The 20,221-nt window shown below is 40.6% G+C and overlaps 1 protein-coding gene across 1 annotated transcript in view; it reads right to left on the reverse strand.

Annotated features, from left to right (window-relative positions):
• HELB (DNA helicase B) overlaps window positions 1-14,278 on the reverse strand; it is a 29,841-nt gene extending 15,563 nt beyond the window's left edge. The window contains exons 1-7 of the mRNA XM_016199625.2: window positions 14,067-14,278; window positions 11,828-12,235; window positions 10,326-10,495; window positions 8,579-9,451; window positions 5,249-5,423; window positions 3,835-3,976; window positions 1,503-1,657 (exon numbers count right to left, since the gene is read on the reverse strand). Of these exons, the coding sequence (XP_016055111.2) occupies window positions 1,503-1,657; window positions 3,835-3,976; window positions 5,249-5,423; window positions 8,579-9,451; window positions 10,326-10,495; window positions 11,828-12,235; window positions 14,067-14,253 (2,110 nt within the window). The 5' untranslated portion in view covers window positions 14,254-14,278. The remainder of the gene's footprint in view (window positions 1-1,502; window positions 1,658-3,834; window positions 3,977-5,248; window positions 5,424-8,578; window positions 9,452-10,325; window positions 10,496-11,827; window positions 12,236-14,066) is intronic.
• Between the last annotated feature and the right edge of the window lie 5,943 nt (window positions 14,279-20,221).

A 20,221-nucleotide genomic window follows, 5' to 3' on the forward strand; every position in this document is an offset into this window, starting at 1 on the left:
ATTCTGAAACAGACCATTTTTTAAAGTACATTTTCACTAATGTCTAGAATGGGTGTCAGAAATACACTGGCCATATTTTAGGTAGATCTAAATGGAGTGGCAAAGAGGCCAAGTTACTGAACCATCTAAGTCTCATTTTCTTCATCTGTACTAGTCCCTATATTAAATAAGCTGTCGTGAAAATAAATATTATCTATTCATTATTCACAATATATTTAATTTTTAAAAATCACAAAACAGTATGCAGCTCTTAATCCCATTTGTGTAAGACTAAAATAAATAATGTATTTTTGTATTTGAATATAATGTTTAAAAGGATAAATACCAAGCCCTTACTACGTATGTGACCTTTATGGGGTTGTCTTCAGGGAAGAGACAAAAGGAAGATTACAGGAAAATATTAATTTTTACTTCAAACACTTCTGTATCATTTGACTTTTTTAAGGAATAGAAATTAATTCTATAGTCAAACACACACACACACACACACACACACACAAAGGCATTTATAGAAGACCATGTATTAAAAAGAAAACAGAATGTTGTAACGTGTGAATGAGTATCTACCCACCCAAGGGAACTTAGATTGGTGACACACACAAAGGAATAAAGCCTTAAAGGTAAAGTTCTGTGTCACTTAATGTCACACACAGAATGAAAGCAGCTAAGCAGGAAGGAAATATCTTTAAGAACTGTGGCAACTACAATAAATCCTCAATAATAATCATTTAAATCTTCACTAATTCAATTTTGAATAAACCATTACACTATTAAAACAAGTTTTCTAAGTAAGTTTATAATAAAAATAAAGATCAAAATGGTTAATCTATTTAAATGGGTTCGTTTGCAATAGATAAATTAGTATCTATTATTCATAAAAATAAAAAAAAATTTATGTAGCGCCTCCACAGGCACTGTCACTATGATTTGCATTTTACAAACAATTAAGTGATGTGCCATAGATGATACACATACATAAGAGTGAAGATTTCCTATCCCATGCTCTTTCTCAACCCTGTCATAGTGTCATCCTAACACCCATGACTAGAAGTGATGCTTGTCCACTTAATAAGAAATAGAATAGAAATATTAGGACTCAACTTGACAACAACGGACAGCCATTACTTTCGTTTCAACAATATACTCAAACTAACAAATGTTTTATTTTTCCAACTGCTATGAAAGAAAACTTCATTAAGACATGCTTTCTCCTGAATAAATTTGGATTACTGGAGCTTTGCTTCATTTTAAACTAATCAGCTACATCCATTTATTCACTCAACAGATATTTACGGAGTATGTATATGACAAGAGCTTACTTCTTTACAAAATTTTAGGGTAATCTGCTTTTGATGATTAATAAACTAGTTTATTTTCAATGCCTAATTTTTTTTTTACCAGCAATACTTATCTTTATTGTCAAATAACATTATAACTAGTCATTCAATAGCTATTTTACAAAACTGAAATACCTAACCTTATATAACCCAGTTTATACTTACGAGAGTGATCGTTACTTTTCGTTAACTGAGAACTAGGATCCTCTTCTGGGAGTTTCACAAAAATAAACGTTTTATCTTGTATTGAGACAGGGAATGTTGGCTCATCTGAGATACTCAGCTCTGCATCAAATTTTGGAAATTGGCGTCTTGAGATTCTTAAAAAAGGTAAAATGATACACCAAGAATCTTAATATCCAAAAAGATATCTTTATATATGATCAGAGATAATGTCATTACAATAATTACTATCTGCTAATAGCTAAATAGGCAAACAGGCTTCTCATATACACATTATAAATAGTAAATGAGTTTTAAAATAGAATTAGCAAGGCCATAATGTTATATTTAGCAATCAGTCCCCCCAACCCTAGCAAATTAAATGCATTAGAAAAAAATTGTCAGGGAATTTACTAAGCACCACTCTGAGAACTTGACCTACTTTTCTCCAAATGGCAAAAGAACCATACGAGGTAGGTAGGTAATAGCCTCATTTCCCAGATGAGGAACATGGGACGCAGTCAACTGCAGCGGGTGGCCCAAGGCCACAGAGGCAGGAAGCAGGGGGCAGGCAGCCAATGTGGGCCTAGTTGGCTCCACCTCCTTTTCTACTTAAATTAGCTGACTCTCCGGAGCCTCACCCTTGCCTCTTTCTTTCCCCCTTCTGTGCATATTACATATAGATGGCCTCATTACCCCAGGGGAACCACGTATCCACGTCTTCTCTTTGCTTCTATTCCCTCCTTATCGCTCTCTAGTACTTGTATTTCCCAAGACGAGCAAATTATATCAGAAAATGGGAAGGGGAAGATGCCTTGACATAAAGTCTCTCCTTGGTTCTTTGGAAGATGACCGACTCCCTGAAGACCTAGCACCAGCCTGGCTATCAAAGGCAGTGGTACCTACTGTGTCATCTTCAACCCTTCCCAACAGAGTTGAAAGGGAGGGAAGGAGAGGCAAGAAGGCTGTTCCTGCTGGAAATATCCCAGATTTAATTTCTGGGGGATTGAGAATCACCATGAATTTCCTATTTTGCTCCTGACCTAGGACATGTAACGTATTTCTACTTCTAGGAGATTTTCCCTGGTATCACTGGGATCTTTCTGTCATTAAGTATTTGGTGGCGATGATTAAGAAGAAATGATGAAAGGAGCAGAGCTCAGCCCGAATGATATCAAAAGTTTGCCCTGGTCAGTTTGGCTCAGTGGTTAGAGTGTCAGCCCATGGACCGAAGGGTCTCGGGTTCGATTTCTGGTCGAGGGCAAGTACCTGGGTTGCAGGATCAATCCCCAGCCCCAGTCAGGGCATATACAGGGCTCAATCCCCAGTAGGGGGCATACAGGAGGCAGCCAATCAGTGACTCTCTCATCACCGATGTTTCTCTCTCTCTCTCTCTCTCCCTTCCTCTAAACAATAAAAAAATAAAAAATTGTTTAAAAAGGGTTATTAAAGGGCATTCCTAAATTTCAGATAAAACTGAGTTCTAAGAAATCTAATGTGCTTGAGATTCTCCTAAGGTTCTAAAATGACCAATCATCTACCAACATCCCCAAAATGACCAGAAGTATTCTAGGAAAAGAATATTACACATCCAACTGCATTATTTTTCTTAATGTTTTAATGCAAACTACATCATTTACTCTACTCCTATCAATTCTTCCTCTCTTCCCACTGTCCTATCAAAGGTAGACAGGGGCATGGAGAAAGTAGGTTTTAATGTTCTCATTTCTGCCAGTATGTAACCAAGGAAATGTACAAGCAACAAAAACAACACTCTGTAAAAGACGGTCAAAACAAAGATAAATTTTGTCCAATGAATAAAACAGTCTCTTAGCAAATCTACAGAAGATCATGCTAAAAACTTGTGCAAAGACTGAGGGAAAATATGGGTTACTTTCTACTTTAAGGACAGGAACATGCCACCAAAATTCATCTAGGAGTAACATGTCATATTCATTTATTTTGCTTTGGGCTCCTTACAAAAACTATGGGGAATCTTTCCCCCAATTCTCCCTTGAACTCTACTGAACTCGTTTTCAAGTCTGTTCCCCTTGGGCTTATTCTAGTTACTAAGCCTCATGTAACCTTAATTCATATATCCAGATTTTAAACAGGAAAACACATTCATTCTTAAATTTCATTACTGGGCCAGATATATACATACACATATATAAATATATAATTTGAAGGATAGGTTTGCTAAAAGGACATAATAATTGTACTGCACTGAATCACCCTAATTAAAAAGCTAATACGTATTTATTAACCTTTTTTTATTCTTGTATTTATTTCTAATGCAACAGAGAGAAAACGCAAAATTTTAGTTTTATTATACCTTGTAGCATTGTCCACAATTAGCTGAGATTCTGCTCTGTGGTTTGTCTTTAGTTCAATAGCACAATTTCTTGACTTAAGAGTTTCAAAAAGATCTTGCAGCAAGTTACCAGGCTCAATGCTGGGTAACTGTCTAACATCACCTAAAAGGGGGAAAACAGATACAGTAGGTTTTAGGTAACTGGGGTCCTGAAATTTAGGAATTATTTTTATTTCTCCTATAATTATATGCTATAATTATAAAGACTTACTCTAACTGAGGAAAAAAAAAGGCTCCCCCAAAAAATCTTTTTTTAAAATGACTTGAGAACATTAAATCTTTAAAAATATTTCACAAAAAATAGCATTCAGATTGAACAATATAAGGTATAAAAAATAGCAATAACACAATAAGGTAAAATTTGAGTCGAATTTCTTTCATACCTATAACCACAGGCAAACTGTGTAAGCCATATACTTTGGCCAACAAAGAGAAAAACAGGCCTCAGACAGGTAGTATTTATTCAATCTTGCTCAATGTCTTACTAAACACGGAACAATCTTTTGGGTGGCGGGCACACAGTGCCATATACAGACCTGGTAAAATAGAAACCCATACCTGAAACCTATCTGGATCATACTAACCAATGTCACCCCAATAAATTTTAAAAAATTTTAAAACCATAGAAGAATCTATGGCCTCAAATAAACAGATAAAACACAAAATAAACAAACCCAATGCATTTGATAACAGATTCTAGTAATGTAATGATAATGGTTTGCTCTATTAAAAATCCTTTTACTTTAAACAAACCAATCAACCAGAGATAAGAAACACTATTTTCTGGGTGAAAAACGGGAGAATCCATAAGCCTTTAATAGAATCAGCTATTTGTGAAATATCCTCAAATACCTAAAAAAATTACTTACATACAATTTGGTTCTCACACTGCAATTCTATTTTTTCCTCCATTAAATCACACAGTCTGCAGAACAGTATACCCAACAGACTCTGACTCTCACCAGAATTGGAAGAGGCTGGTGAGGTCTAATCTGAGTTATTAGCTTAAAATAAAAAAATTACTTTTAAGAGATCAAGACATTTTATTATCTCCAAATAAATCTATATCCTGATTTACTGAGTCTGTGACGTTTTTACCATTTTAATAGTCACCACTGAGGTGAGCAGCAGTAACCTCTCACGAGTCTATTCCCCTCCCATCCTAGCCCTTAACATTCTGGCCAGAACAAAGACCCTCCCAAACTGCTCAAGACAGTGGTGAAACTGAACTCAGTGTGGCGTTAGGATGGGCTCCGACAAGGGCTTCCCACCTGTAGAATATGATGAGTGTTAAGTCAGTGAAGTTGTATACACAGCCACTTAACCACAATGCTTTCAACTAAACAATTAGGATTCCAACAGTATTTTAACTTACCAAGGATAATAAGTTTAGAAAGCTTGGAGTGCTCGAGCAATAAATTTAAAACGGATTTGAAGATTCTTACGGATACCAAACTCCCTTCGTCCACAACCAGAACTCTAACTGAAGAAAACTTCCATGGACTGTCCTCGTTCGCTGTTTTCTTCCATGAATAGAAGCTGTAATTGACCTACAAGTAAAGCATCGCATTTCTAACTTCAGGTTATAAAATTTACCAAAAGAAAAAAAAATGTATTTTACAGCATGTTATTTTAAAGCAAAACTCTTAAATTGGGAGGAGGCGTGTAGGTAGAGTAGCATAGGGAAAAAAGCTAACGAAATAGAGAACACAAATGTTAGAGATGAATACACAGAAGAGACAGATCAAATAAATCTAAAAAAAAAAAAATCACATAATTTTTAAAAGTGCTTCCTAATGACTAGTGTGTTTAACAGGCTTTGCATACATCGCTATTCCACTGCAAACACTTGAACCCTTCCCTTATTACTTATTACTCTGCGCAGAGAAAGCACCCGTTCTTTTCCATTCCCACATGCGCCTTCTCCTGGCCTCCTGGGCTAGCGCAGCCACTCCAGTACTCCTCTCCTCCCAGCTACAATACTCCATCCTGGAAATAAAGTGCTGCCTTCCCAGCCTAGTACTTTTTCTTCTAGTATTCTAAATTCCGTAACTTCCTCAATATTTAAGAAAACCACCACGGTCCAGCCCGGAGTGGCTGAGCAGTTGAGCATCGACCTAGGATCCAGGAGATCGTGGTTCGATTCCCCATCAGGGCACGTGCCCAGGTTTCAGGTTCGATCCCCAGTACGTGGCGTGCAGGAGGCAGGCAGTGACTCTCATCATTGATGTTTCTCTCTCTCTCCCTCTCCCTTCCTCTCTCTGGGATCAATGAGGCTTTTTTTTTTTTTAATTGCAATTCACTTAAAAAAAAACCCAACAACAAAACAACTAAAAATTACTTATTACAGAGATAATAATATTTACTATTTAAAAAATATAGATGAGTAAAAATTTGTAAAACTGCAGCCAGATAATATTAAATAGTCTGGTCTCTATCATTCTAGAAATGTTTCTATATTGTAAGTATGCATATATTGTATATACAGGGTATTTTTATATAACAGATAATTTTAAATTTTATTTTCAATTACAGTTTACATTCACTATTATTATGTATTAGTTTCAGGTGTACAGCATAGTGGTTAGACAATCATGTACTTTACAAAGTGTTCCCCCAATATTTCAAGCACCCACCTGGCACCTATACACAGTTACTACAATATTATTGACTATGTTCCCTATGCTGTACTTTACATCCTTGTGACTATTTTGTAACTTCCTATTTATTTAATTTTTCTACTGCAACTAGCTTCAACATATCTGTTAAGTTAAAGCATTCATATTTCCCACCCAAATGCATTAATTTTCTTAAAAAACAACAACGAAAAAACCACACATCCTCTCAGTGGCCTTGACTCCCAATAGAACATTTGAATCACTGCTAATTGTTTCCTTTCTTTTATTTTATGTGTTCTAACAGTTAGAAATGCCTGACTGACACTTCCCACTATATTTCTAGTGCCAGCAACTCAATACAGGCTGCATCTATGAGCAACTAGGTTACTCCAATAACCTTAAAGCGAGGTTCCCCTACACCGTAACACAAGATGGGATTGCCAGATAAAACACAGGACACCCATTCAAATTCTAAAATTTGAATTTTAGATAAAAAACAAGTGACTTTTAGTATAAGTATGTTCAGTGTAATATTTGGTACATATTTATACTTAAAAATTACTTGTACTTTTATGTGCTAAGTCTGGTAACCCTAGCCCAAGGATAAATAAGTGCCACCTCAGTGCTCTTCCTGTGCCCTTACACTCTCTCCCGATCCTAAAAGTGACTTCAGAAATATTCTCCCAGTATCCCAAACACATATTAATATGCTACTAGCTAATCAGAGCTGGAACATAAGATGAAATTTAGTAATGATCCCTCTCTGGTATCTCCTGTCCTAATTCAATCCTTCAGACTAGTCAAACATGAAGGTGTAATGGAAAAAAATCATAAACTGATCAGGAGACCCTTCCACCAATGGTCTACACTGAATCTCCATAGGTCTATGTTCACTCATGTGACAAATAAAGGTCATGGGCAAAGTAATTTCTGAGATGGCTTGTGGCTCTATAATTCTATGTAAGCTTCCTTAAAACTGCTTTCTTCATTACCTTGCTTACAAGCCTGAATGGCTCCCCAGTAAATCCAGACAAGCTTCTGTTGGGTTTTAAGGTCTATAATAAATGAGGAAACCATGGCCCCGTGGAAAGAGCAACAAGCTGGGAGGTCAGAAATCTGAATTCAAGTGCTAGTTCTACACCTGGTTAAGATCTTGGGTAAATCGGGTAACACCCCCAAATTTCAACTGGCACTTTCATTAAACGGAGTTAGCATTTACCCACCTCACTGGTTTATCAAGGATTCAGTGAGATGTCAAGATACTCTACAAACATTTAAAGTTCAAATTCCCTGTCTAAACCAAGTTTACTGTCCATTATTTTCCAATTCACAGACTTCATTCCAACCAATGCAGTCACTTCGAAACCTTCTATACACACTATGATCATTCTCAATGCCTTTGGAAAGGCCTATCTTCCAAATAATATTTCCTTCAGAGATCGTCCAATGATTAAGTTCCTTGGTCTACAGAACGGAGGTTAAGGCTAGAGGAACCTCTACTACTCTTTATAAGTTTAAAATTTCACGACTCTTACCTACAGCCAAAACTATTTTTTCAAGTGTATTAATTCATTTGAAATGATTATCATGTGACTACTGTTCACCAGGCTCCGTTGTAGGTGAAGGAGATAAAGAACTAAATCAGAGGGTTGAAGTCTTCACCTTCACGGAGCTTTAACTCTACAAAATATACACCTTTTCCTTCCAACTCCAGTACTTTTCAAAATCCGGTCTAGGAACATGCATGTAACCAGTCCCGATGAGAAAAGGAGCTTGTGCCAGCATCTAAACTAACGACATCACTGAGCATGCACTTTAGCTGACTTTTCACTCACAAGACTTTCTCAAGGAAAGAAGCAGTGCCCTGCTTTACTTTCTGGCACCAGCTACTATCTCACTGCCAACCAGTAACAGTTTACAGACTGGTTGTTTTGAGTGACACTGATCAATAAGGATTAGCTACTACGAGGCAGGAACCCGGAGGACATTCAGTAATTACCTACTGAATGTCATCAGGAAGAAACGAGAAATAAAGTTTGCCTTTAAGGCGAATGTTTTCTCTTGAGGAAAAATGTAAAAGGTTTTACCTGATACAGTGTATAAGCGTGAAAACCAGTCTTGTGTCTCAGTAAACCAGCTGCTTTCCCTGTAGGTGCCGTAAGTAAAACTTCCACAGCCTTGTCTGCCTCCAGCCGACTTGTTTGCTCGGTAAAGGTAGTCCACTCTTCCGGTACACTCTGGTCTTGTTCGAAGTCTTCACAAGCTTTTTTTACTTCACTTTCTTCCAACAGCTCTATATGCTTAAAGAGATGGCTAACAATTGTGGTCTTCCCACAACCACCTTTCCCACTTATGACTGTCACAGCATTGGAGCAGACCATCTCCAAGGCGGCCACTTGATCCTGGTCTAGTTGATCGTCACTTATTTCTGCATTATCTTCACCATCATCCCAAAGATGGTCCCCACTGTCCTGTGTGTTTGGGATGGCCTCAGAAGCTTCTAACATTTCACCGGTTCTACTTTCGTTCAGTACATCACCACTTCCTGAATTCTCAGGTTTTCTGGTATGAACAGATGCAAGCACCTTTTTGACATCAACATGTAAACGCCAGGGAGGCCTTGTCATCAGGGCACCTATTAAAGAGGCGATGCCTCTCTCAGCCTGGTAAAGGTCATAAAGAAAGACACAGTTCTTCTTATATGTCACTACACCGATGTCCTTCAAAAACTTCAGAGACTGCCAAACATCATGACAAAATATCTGACCTGACAACTGAGAAGTTAACTCAGTTTCTTCCACATATGTGTGTCCATACTCTCTACACAGCTGCTTCAGCTTAGAATATAGTATTAATCCATTCTTCTCTAGGTCAGTCATCAAGGGCAGGAGAGACGAGCACTGACAAAATGCTGCCCAACTTGCCTCACATCCCAAAAGCTTCAGTTCTCTGTAGGTGACCTTAAGAAAATAAAGTTCAAGATGCTTCATAAAAATTGAAAATGTTGATGTGTATTACTAAAAGTACAGTAAAAATGTTATTTGTTAATAATTTTTAAGTCCCAGAAGACATGTATTTCAACTAAATTTGGAAGAAAAAATTATGTACCTAATATATCACTAATTTTTTAACTGATTGTCCTGTGATTAGAGTTTTATATAATTTTTAAGTTAAAATTATATTTTTCTCATAGCAATACACCTAATTTTAAAAGTCACATAACACTGTGAATAGATTTGTCAAACTCATAAGAACTCGTGTCTTCAATGAGATCCATATTCCAGTAGCAAATAGCAATTAGCAATTAGGTTACCAAAAAAAGTTGCCATACTAAATTGCATAACTAAATTATTAATAATATAACGCATTTATTTTGTTATTGTTTTCCTTTATTGCATAAGAACTAGAGGCCTAAGAAGTTTATATTTAGACCCTAGCTAGCTGGAGGGCTCAATTGGTTCAAGCGGCATTCCATACACCAAAAGGTTGCGGGTTCGATTCCTGATCAGGGCACATTCCCAGGTTGCAGGTTCCATCCCAGGTCCAGGAGTGTATGGGAAGCAACCAATCAAAGTTTCTCTCTCACATCAATGTTTCTCTCCTTCTCTCTCTCTCTCTTTCCCCCCTTTCCTCTCTCTCTAAAATCAATAAAAATTAAAATAAAAACATATCCTTGGGTGAGAATTAAAATAGTTTAGTTTGTAACACTCAAAAATACATCAACATTGAGATCGATACAAATTTTTCCCCTTTGAAAGAGATACAGAAATTGTCAAGTTTAAGAAATCTTGCTTTATATAAGATTATTAAATGCTAAGCAAATGTTTTACTTACTTTTCTAAATCCAAGTTTCCATGGATGTGTACCTAAAATCTCTTCTATCTTTTCCAACACCTGTTTAGAACCTGAGCTTATGAGCTGTTTAAAGTGTCGAGGCAGAAGAACTGGAAGGAATTCCATAATTTTTGGAAACTTCAACGCTGCCATTACACTGATAAATGGAACTACAGGGTATCAAAAAACAACAAATCAAAACATACAATGAGTTCATAAAACAACCGGCATGATGGATTTTCTCATTTAGTACAACCAGCTCAAGAAATCCAGAGCTTTATAAATTTACTTTACCCAGCAAGAAAATTTATATTATAACCATTTCTTTTGTACTGAGATGGTTTTCACTGTATTTAACACCAGAACTTATGTTCTTTAAATGCTTAGGTAACTACTACTTAGCCTTTTGTTTCATTTTGCTTGCAAATAATCAGAATAAAATTCTTGACTCAATGATATGAAGATAAATTCAGAGCTAACCATAAAAAATAATATACATATTAATCTTTATAATCATTTTGACTGTAATCATGATCCTTTTGTCATTGAAGTCATTTAATGACATTCTGTCAAATTTATTTAAAATAACTAATAATTGAAATAGTCCATATATGTGAATGTCCAAATAACAAACCATCTTTTAAAACTACTTTAAATCATTTTGGACTGAAATTTTTGCAAAATGGACTACTCATATTCTTTGCTTTCTCTTCTGCCTTCTTAAATAGAACTGACAACTGAACTTTTTCTTAATGACTCAAGGTAATCCTATGGACACAAAAATTAGAGAGAGTGCCCTAGACAGTACTTCTCAGTGGTTAGAGCGTCAGCCTGTGGACTGAAGGGTCCCAGGTTCGATTTCAGCCAAGGGAATGTACCTCAGTTGCCGGCTTGATTCCCCAGCCCTGGTCGGGGCACGTTTGGGAGGCAACCAATCAGTGTCTCTCTCTCACATTGATGTTCCTCTCCCTCTCCCTCTCTCCACCTTCCACTCTCTCTGCAAAGCAATGGGAAAAATATCCTCAGGTGAGGATTAAAAAAAAAAGTTAGAGAGAAAGAATGACAGGTTTGGAGCTGTAAAGGAACCAAAAGGAACTTAAAGATCATCTCACCCGATCTCTTCACATTAAAGATGAGGAACCTGGAGTCAATGACGTATTCCAAAAGGAATATAAACACATTTTCATCAAACCAATTTAAAAAAAGAATACTATGGCCCTCGCCCAGTGGCTCAGTTGGCTGAAGCATCGTCCCAAACACCAAAAGGTTGAGGATTTGATTCCAGGGCAGGGCACATATCTAAGTTGCATGTTTGATTCCCCTGGGAGGCAACTCATCGATCTCTCTCTCTCTCTCTCTCCCCCTTCCTCTCTAAACATATCCTTAGGTGAGAATTAATTTTTAAAAAATACTATGCCACAATACCAGAATGACAATATTTTAAAACACATAAGTCAGAATCACAATTACAGTAAAACTCGACGATAAAAAATCACACCTACTTGTGTTTTCCAGAGGAAGGCACATCTTGTAATCTGGTTGAGACTTTTCCTGTTCATTCTGTGTAGATTGTTTTTGACCATTTCTATCTTCCTTATAGAAAGTTCTCAATGTTTCCCTAAGATTTTCAAAGCTGAGGTCTTTAATGCTTGATGTTCTCTTTACCCATGCTAAAAATTCAATTATCTTATCACTGGAGACATTACAGTCTTTAAGAAAAAGGGAACAGATATTTTCTTGATCTGGTGATGACATATCAGACTGTAAAAAGTACGATGGAAACCCCTGAACTTGATAGTTCCTTGATCCCGTAGGCTTTACTTGTACCCTCACTCGCCACCAAGGACCGGTTAATGGGAAACGCCCAGACACTTCACACTTCTCTCCAGTGTCTTCATCAGGAATTACAACTTAAAAAAAAAAGTTAATTTATTATATTTAAAAATGTATAAATCTCTTCCAATGGTTTTTTGTTTTTATCAAATCCACCATTCTCTTTAACTTTCCCCCACCCATACACACACACACAGCACACTGTACAGACATCTACTAGGGTGTCTATATCCCACTTACCTGTTTATTAGTCTTCCTCTCCTACACTGTAAGCCCTCTAGCCTAGGACAATGTTTCATCAGTCTTTGTACTCCAAGAGTTAAGCATAGTGTATGGCAAAAGTCTGCTGTTCTTCTAAAACAGGAGTGGGGAACCTTTTTTCTGCCAAGGGCCGCTTGGATATTTATACCATCATTCATGGGCCATACAAAATTATCAGCTTAAAAATTAGCTATGAAAAAAGTTCCTGGACTTACTAAATTTTGAGTCCTGCCTGCAGTTACCTTGGCAGGGCCAGACCAAATGATTTCGAGGGCGGAGGGGCAGGATGTTCCCCACCCCTGTCCTAAAAGCAGTCCTCTCTCTGCTACTCTGATTTCAGCCAATACTGACCTTCACGCAGTTTCTAAAAAAATGTCATGGTCCCTCCCACTACCGAACCTTTGCAATAAGCTGTCCCCTCTGTCTTAAATGTTTTCTTTCTTACTGTTTATCCCATTTACTACAGCCCTCAGCTTAACTACCTTCCTCAGGAAAACTTTCCCTGAATCTCATGAATATAATCTCTCTAGCACTACTATTTCTTCTAAGCACTGAGTAATATTATAGTTACTCCTGTGATCATTTAAAGAATGTCTGTTTAGTTCACTAACAGGTAAGCTCCATTAGGAGAGCGACCTCATCATCATCTCTCTTTAGGGTACCTATCCCAGCAACAAACACCTAACTTGGAACAGGGTAGCCAGTCACTAACACTTTTAGGATAAATGACTACACCCTCCACAAATACTTGAAAATTGTCCATCTAAACCTGTGCTGTCCACTCACATGTGGCTATTTAAATTTAAATCAACTTCAACAAAATTTAAAATTTAGGTCCTCAGCTATACCAGCTGCATTTCAAGTTCTCAGTAGCCACCTGTGGCTAGTGGCTACCGTACTGGGCAGTGCAAGTATAAAAAATGCCATCATCACAGAAAATTCCGCAGGCAGCACTGGTCTGAACGCTACAATATTCCCTCAATAGCAGTCACGAGTGTAATTTATAGCTCAGAAAAACTACCCAAGGTAAACACGGATATCAATATTATTAACACAAAGTTTATGAACCAATGCTGCCTTGAAGGTGTTTCCTGGGGGTGGGGGGTGTTGTTTTCTAAGCAGCTGAAAAATAACCACATGTTCGACTCCAGGCTGGATACGGAAATAGTTTAAAGCCCCGACTCTGGGTGTGAATGCAGGCTCGACATCCACTGGCATAAACATTCTCCACTACAAACCACTTGAAAGAGTCGCGGGCGGGCAGGCCGGCCGGTGTGGCTCAGTGGTTGCGCGCCAACCCCAGGACCCAGGAGATGGCGGGTGATTCCCGGTCGGGCCGCGCCCGGGTTGCAGGCTCATCCCCAGCAGCGGGCGTGCAGGAGGCAGCTGATCAATGACTCATCACTGATGTTTCCATCTCTCTCTCTCTCTCCCTGAAATCAATAAAACCATATTTTTAAAAATCAAAAACATGAGATAATGTATGTAGATCACAAGCTTCACACACAATAGTTGCCCGAGTCCCTGCAGCTAGACCGTCCCAAAAAAGTCAGGTAACAGCGACGGGGCGCCCTACCCACGACCCGGCCACCCTAGAAAGCAGCACCTGCACCGTCTGCCCCGCCCCAAGGGTGGGGGCGCCCTCACCGCGGAGGCACCCGGGGAGGCCGCCGGCCTGGAGGCCCCCGCTGCAGAGCTCCTCCGCGTCCACGAACGCCGGCTCGTCGTCGTCCTCGCAGTCCTCCAGCAGGCAGTCATCGCCCTCCTCCACCAGGGCCTTGGACGGGAGCAGAGGCCCCCGTAGTTCGCGCAACCGCTGACTCCGCGCGGCCATAACTCAGCGCCCCGCAGCTCAGCCCAACTCTGGAAAACCCGGGCTGGGTGCGCGACCGCCGCCAGCCAATCGGGTCCGCGGCTGCTACCCCGTCAACTTCCGGGACCGTGGGCGCGCGGAGGGGCGGGCTTTCGGGAAGCTCCGCCCCCCGAGCCGCGGAGCCGGGGCCCCGGTGGGCGGGGTTTGGAGGCCCGGGTGGGCGGGGCTGGGAGGGGTGGCGCTCTCCGGCTGCGCAGGGTCCCCAAACTTGAGGATCCACCGGGTTCATGCACCAAATCAGCCCGCTGGGCAGCGGCACGTGGGCACCTGCTGAACCGCTAGCCCACGTCTCCTGCGGAGAGAGACTCACGAGGGAAGTCCACGTGTAGAGAGAGCGCCCAGAAAAGCAAGCCCTTCCCAGTACCCCCAAAACGAAAATCCAGATGCCCTGCGGTGCGGCCAAAGCACCGAACAGAGAATCCCCAACCCTTGAGACCCTTCTGGCTAGTCGTTTCCTCAAGGAGTTGACTTTCTATCATCAAAGGCACTTATTCAAGGTACAGGCATCTAGTCCTTCTACCGCCCACTGTATCTGGGTCCAGCGCGGGGACCCAGGGTTCTTTGAAGGCAAGTCCCAGATTGTTTATTTTTATGCTCAACCAGGTTTAGAAACCACTGGACTAGGTGACATTCAAAGTCCTTTTCGCCTTTTTCTTGGTGCGTACCCCCTGGTCTCCCAAATTTCTTTAAGCTGCTACCTATTCACAGTAGGGCAAAAAAGGCATCTGCTCTTAGCCCAGGGTACAGCCGGGGGTGGGGACGTGAAGTAGAAGAGAATGGACAGTGGCTTGAAAAGTTCTGGTGCCGCCGTGACTCTCATCCTTGATGGGGATACTATTTGAAAATCCTCAAGGAGCACCATCAAATACAGTACTACATTACTATTTTGATACTTTATTAAAAAAATTACTTTATTAATAATACACCTAAAATAACTAAGCATACACTGTCTGCTAAATCCAAAAGCATCTTATGCTAGCACCAAAGGTTTAAGAAAACTTTATAAGAGAAAATACTAAAATTGATTCCCCTAACCCCTTTGGGTACAAATGGCCACTCTTGTTGCTCTAAGAAGAAAAATTCTCTGCTGCAGCTGACCAAACACCAGTGTATCCAAGAATCATCTATATGAGATGACTTCTTTCCTTAACACTCTCAGTGGCTACTGTTTCCATTACAACATTGAATCTGCTCTGTCAAAAGTCACACTGCTGATCTCTTTGTTGCTAAATCCAATGGATTTTTTTGTCTTACCTCACCTCTCAACAGTATTTGACACAGTAGCTGTTTTCTTCGTGTAGCACTCAGCTCCCTGAACTTTTTCGATTTGTCTTGTCAGGCCTTCCTCCTGCCTCTCTGGCCATGTGTACTTTCCTTGGGGCTCCTCTGCTGGCCTCTTAAGTACCGGTACCTCCCAGGGTTCCAGCCTAAGCACCTTCTCACTCTAATCCTTCCTTCGGTCATCTTCCACCTAGTGTGTCATCTACATGCTAATGACTCCTGTCAAAATTTATGAGAGGCCTTCACCTAGACAGAAGTCGGGGGAGGGCCTGCGGTAGGGGCCCTCACACATACGTCAGTCACTAAAGCCCTACAGTAAGATCTCGACGTTTACAACCAGAGCTCTATGGCTGTAACTGCCCCTCCCCTTGACTTGCTCTTCCCCTCTGTAAAAGGAGGCTTCTTGCTGCTGCTTGATCTTGTCCATGCTTTTGGCTCACCGTGTCTGCACAAACTGGATGTAATCCTTGCTTTCTCCCGAATGAACCCTTTTTGGTCACAGAATACCTACTTTTGTTTACAACTAACACTCCTGATCTCCAAACCTGTGCGAACAACTGCATATTAGATGCCATTACTGGATGCCCCCTGGCTACTTGAGACTCAACACATCCAAACTGGAAGTTGTTCACTGCCCGAATCTGGTCACTTCTGGGTATATACACAGGATATCCTTATTGTCCTGTGGTTTGGGAACAGGACTCCAGAAGCTAATCTTCTGTTCATATAACTCAGTTGCATTCTACTAAACAGTGTAGGTGTGGATTCAGGATGGTGAGAACCTTGCTTCTTTACCTGTTGTTTCCTTATTTTCCCCCATCCCTCATTTTTTAAAAAATGTTAACAATTCTAGGTTTTTCGATACCATTTTCACCATGCACAGTAAGCAACAGTACTCAAACCTGGCTGTGCATCAGAATCACTTTGGATGTTTCTAAAAATGAGATTCCCGGATCTACCCTGAAGCTACATTTCCACAAACTCAAAACAACATAGACATAAGGTTATTCACTGTGTAATTTTTGTAGTAGCAAATGATTGGGAACAGTAGAAATGTGCATCAGTAAGAGGCTTATTGATAAACTAGAACACATCCACACTAGATTTTTTTAATTCTTCAGCAATTTAAAAAAAAAAAAAGAATGGGGGAGTGCAGGTGCAGGGTGAAGGGGATCAATGGAGGGAAAAGGGAGATATCTGTAACATACTTTCAACCATAAAAATAAATTTTAAACAATGCATATAGTTTTATTTATATGTGTGTTAGTCTTATTTCTGGGTGTGGGGGGAAATACTGGAAAGACAAACCAGAAATTAATAAAAATAGTTACCTACAGATAGGGTGGAAATGTTATAAGATAGTAAGAAGCTAGGAAAATTCCAAGACAAGTGGAATAGGGAACCTGAGACAGATAAACTGTAGTTTGCAACCACTTAGTAAATCCTGTTTTCCCTAAACCCAGGACACTGAGGAGTAAATGGTTTGCACTTCTCCTCCCCAGCCAGAGGGGAAATAGCTTAAATCACCCTATTCAGGGAGACAGATAACAGAAATCCAATTAGTGCCGTTTGCCAACCACACCCAAGGAAAGACAAATTAACAGAATAAATCTCATTTTAGTTCATCAGCATCAAGTTGAGGAAAATTCTATTGATCATCCCCTAAGACCTCCCCTAAAAGCCCATCCTTTAAAACCCCTGAAAATGAAGGTCCAGGCAAGATCTCCCTCCAGGGAGCACGCCCATGCCCTTCCCTTCCTCTCTCCTTCCCCCACAGGCTGTATCTCCTAAACTCCAAGGGTCTCCAGGAGACCTGAACCCAGGGGAGCCGTGGGCAGCGGAGCTGGTCCCAGGCTGACACCCGGAACCCGGCTTCCCAGAGCCAAGCAGCGTAGTCTAGGTTCTGCTGTTGCTTCCGTTTCACTGTCCTAAGTGTGTTTGTGCTGCATTCAACAAATTCCTGCTTGCTCTTCTACACTTTGTCTCTTGATTGAAATCTTTCCTTTAGGAAGACAAGGTCCGAGGCTCTCGTCATCTCACCAGTAACAGAGACAGGAAAAAAAGAGACAGGGATTGGACCAGATCTCTGAGTTTAACTTTGTGTAATGGTTTTGACCTCTGAGCCATGTAAATGTTTCGCATATTCAAAAGTAAAGAAACAGAAAGCAAAATCTATGAGGTTCCTGGCAACCCGAGTCCAAAACTCCCGTCTCGGTAGAGCAGTCACAGAAGCAGGAACTTGGCAACCGACAAACCACAAAGTGACCGCAAGTCCCTGCCAAACCACAAATGACCGATGAGAACACCTGCTCCAGGCACGACAGACAGAGCGCGGAAAGAACAAACAAGATTGAACCTTTTACCCCACTCCCCCCCCATCCAACTAAGCCCTATAAAAACCAGCCTCTACCTCCTTGGGGTGGTGACTGCCCGCTGAGCCTCACCCCACCTGCACCCAGGTGGTTTTCAATAAGCCTGCTTTTAACTCTCAACAAGCCACACACGTCTCCCCCTCGGCAAATTCCCCTAACAAAACCTAAAGTGGAACACAAACAGAAGTAAATGAAACTGTCTGTCAAATACATAGCATAGCCTCTCACGGAAAATAATTACTTCAAGTTACTTTTGAATACTTTGAATAAATATTTTAAGTTACTCCGACTGTATACCCTTAGTAGGTTAAATTCTGAGGACAAAAGATCTACAAAGAAATCTTAACCTTCACTACACACTGTGGTTAATGTTAGTTATAATATTGTTACTGTAATTTTAAAATTATGTATCATAGGATAAAGCAACAAAGAAAATAAATGTCTTCATGTTTTATGAAAGGTTTCTAATGTACATGGATAAGAAATACAAACCTAAAGTAAAAGAAGTTAAGAGAAACTCCTACAATATTAAACTTGAGTTGGAAATATCAATACGTATGACCTTGTGATTTCTTAAAATGCATTTTCTAGCTCTGTTTACCGAAAGAGCCGAAAGCAGGGTCAGCCCGGTAACTCTGACCATGTCTACCACTGTCCTCTCGGTTTGAAATACCATTGCGTATTAAAAGAAAAGGAGGCTTCTTAAGAAATGGATGATTGTACTTCTGGGGCAGGGAAAGTACAAGGCAGACCTGGGACTTTGTATCAAAAGGCAAGAAAGCAACTCGAAAACTATGATCAAGGGATCTGGGAGTCCACTCGAAGCACCTCCCGGTGAGCAAATGTGAGGAGATCTGAGTAGCAAAAGGAATGGCTGCACTTGACCGTAACACGCTGAGTAAATAGAAATGCAATGTGTCCACTGTGATACTAAAAGAAAAAAAAAGTTTTTAAAGGAAGAAAGAAAAAAGGAAATGAAAGGAAGAAAAGACTGCCAGTGAAGAAATTTAAGAAGAAAGTTTAAAATTATTAAACACTATTTTGCGATCCCCAGTGAAATAACAGATCCAAGCAAGGATCACACGGGATGCTGAAACCATGAGGTAAAAGTGCGTAGGAAACCGACAGTCTCATGGCCGTAAAAGATTTCAGTTGTGAAGGGGGAAGCGCGCCTTTCCAGTGGATACGCACCTGTCAGTCACCCCTTCTCAAGCTGTCAGACTCGGGGGGTTACTAGTGGAAGTCACACTGAAAAAGGAAACAGGTGACGTTAGTTTTAAGGATGAATTTAATGCAGTACACTTAAAATATCTTTTCGATGTGGTAATAAATCCAAAGTCGCTCACGAAATATTGTGCAGTGTTCACCGTGGCTCTTTGGAATCGGGGTGTGTTTTACCCAGCAGCGCACCCGACCTTGAACTGGCCGCACTTGGGGTGCCCAGGAGCTGCGTGCGGCTGGCGACTCCACACTGGACAGCACAGTTCTAGATCTAATTTCTGGTTTGCCCCCAAACCCAAGGAACTGAGGCACAGTCTAAACAATACCACGAAGAAACATAAAGATTTAGAGCAAAAGTCAGAATACTTTTTTTTTTTGAGGGGCCAGCTAGTAGATATTCTAAGCTTCTCAGGCCGTGCAGCCTTCAGGTAGCTCTCCTCCCCTTTTCTCTTCTTATTTACAGCCCTTTGTAAATGTAAAACTCTTCCTAGCCCCAGGGTTGTACAAAAGGGGCCCACCTTTGCCCACACCTGATCTAGCGCATGGGACGGTCTACAAAACAGCTGACCTGGATTTTCCAAAACTCAGTGTGGCGGGGGAAAGGCGGGGAAGAGCAGGAGGGAGCCGGGCTGGCGGAGAGGCCGGCGGCCGGCCAGGTGGCTGAGGGCTGGGCGCGGGCGGCCCGACGGAGCGGCCCGGCCACAGCCTGCGGCGCTCAGAGGCCTCGACGGTCGCGGGAGGCCACCGAAGGCTGCGCACAGAGGCCTAACCACTTCCTTCTGAAAACACGGTTACTCGTGGAGCAGAAACCAAGCTCTCCTTTCAATGTCCCCTTGGAATCTCTCCTAGAAAGCGCTTATTGTAAGAAATCGGTTCATCTGAATTACGTAGCAAAAAATTTCCGTTATCTCCTTCATATTGCTCCTCACGTAGACATTTTTCTCAGGTTACGTATAGTGCGTTGTCTGGTTATATTTAGATACATTTGTTGTAGAGTGCCCGGGTGGTATCGAGGCAAGGAACACAGTGTGAAAGTAGCATTAGTAAAGTCTAAA

Source organism: Miniopterus natalensis, chromosome 2, assembly GCF_054644295.1.
Source record: "Miniopterus natalensis isolate mMinNat1 chromosome 2, mMinNat1.hap1, whole genome shotgun sequence".
Lineage (NCBI taxonomy): Eukaryota > Metazoa > Chordata > Mammalia > Chiroptera > Miniopteridae > Miniopterus > Miniopterus natalensis.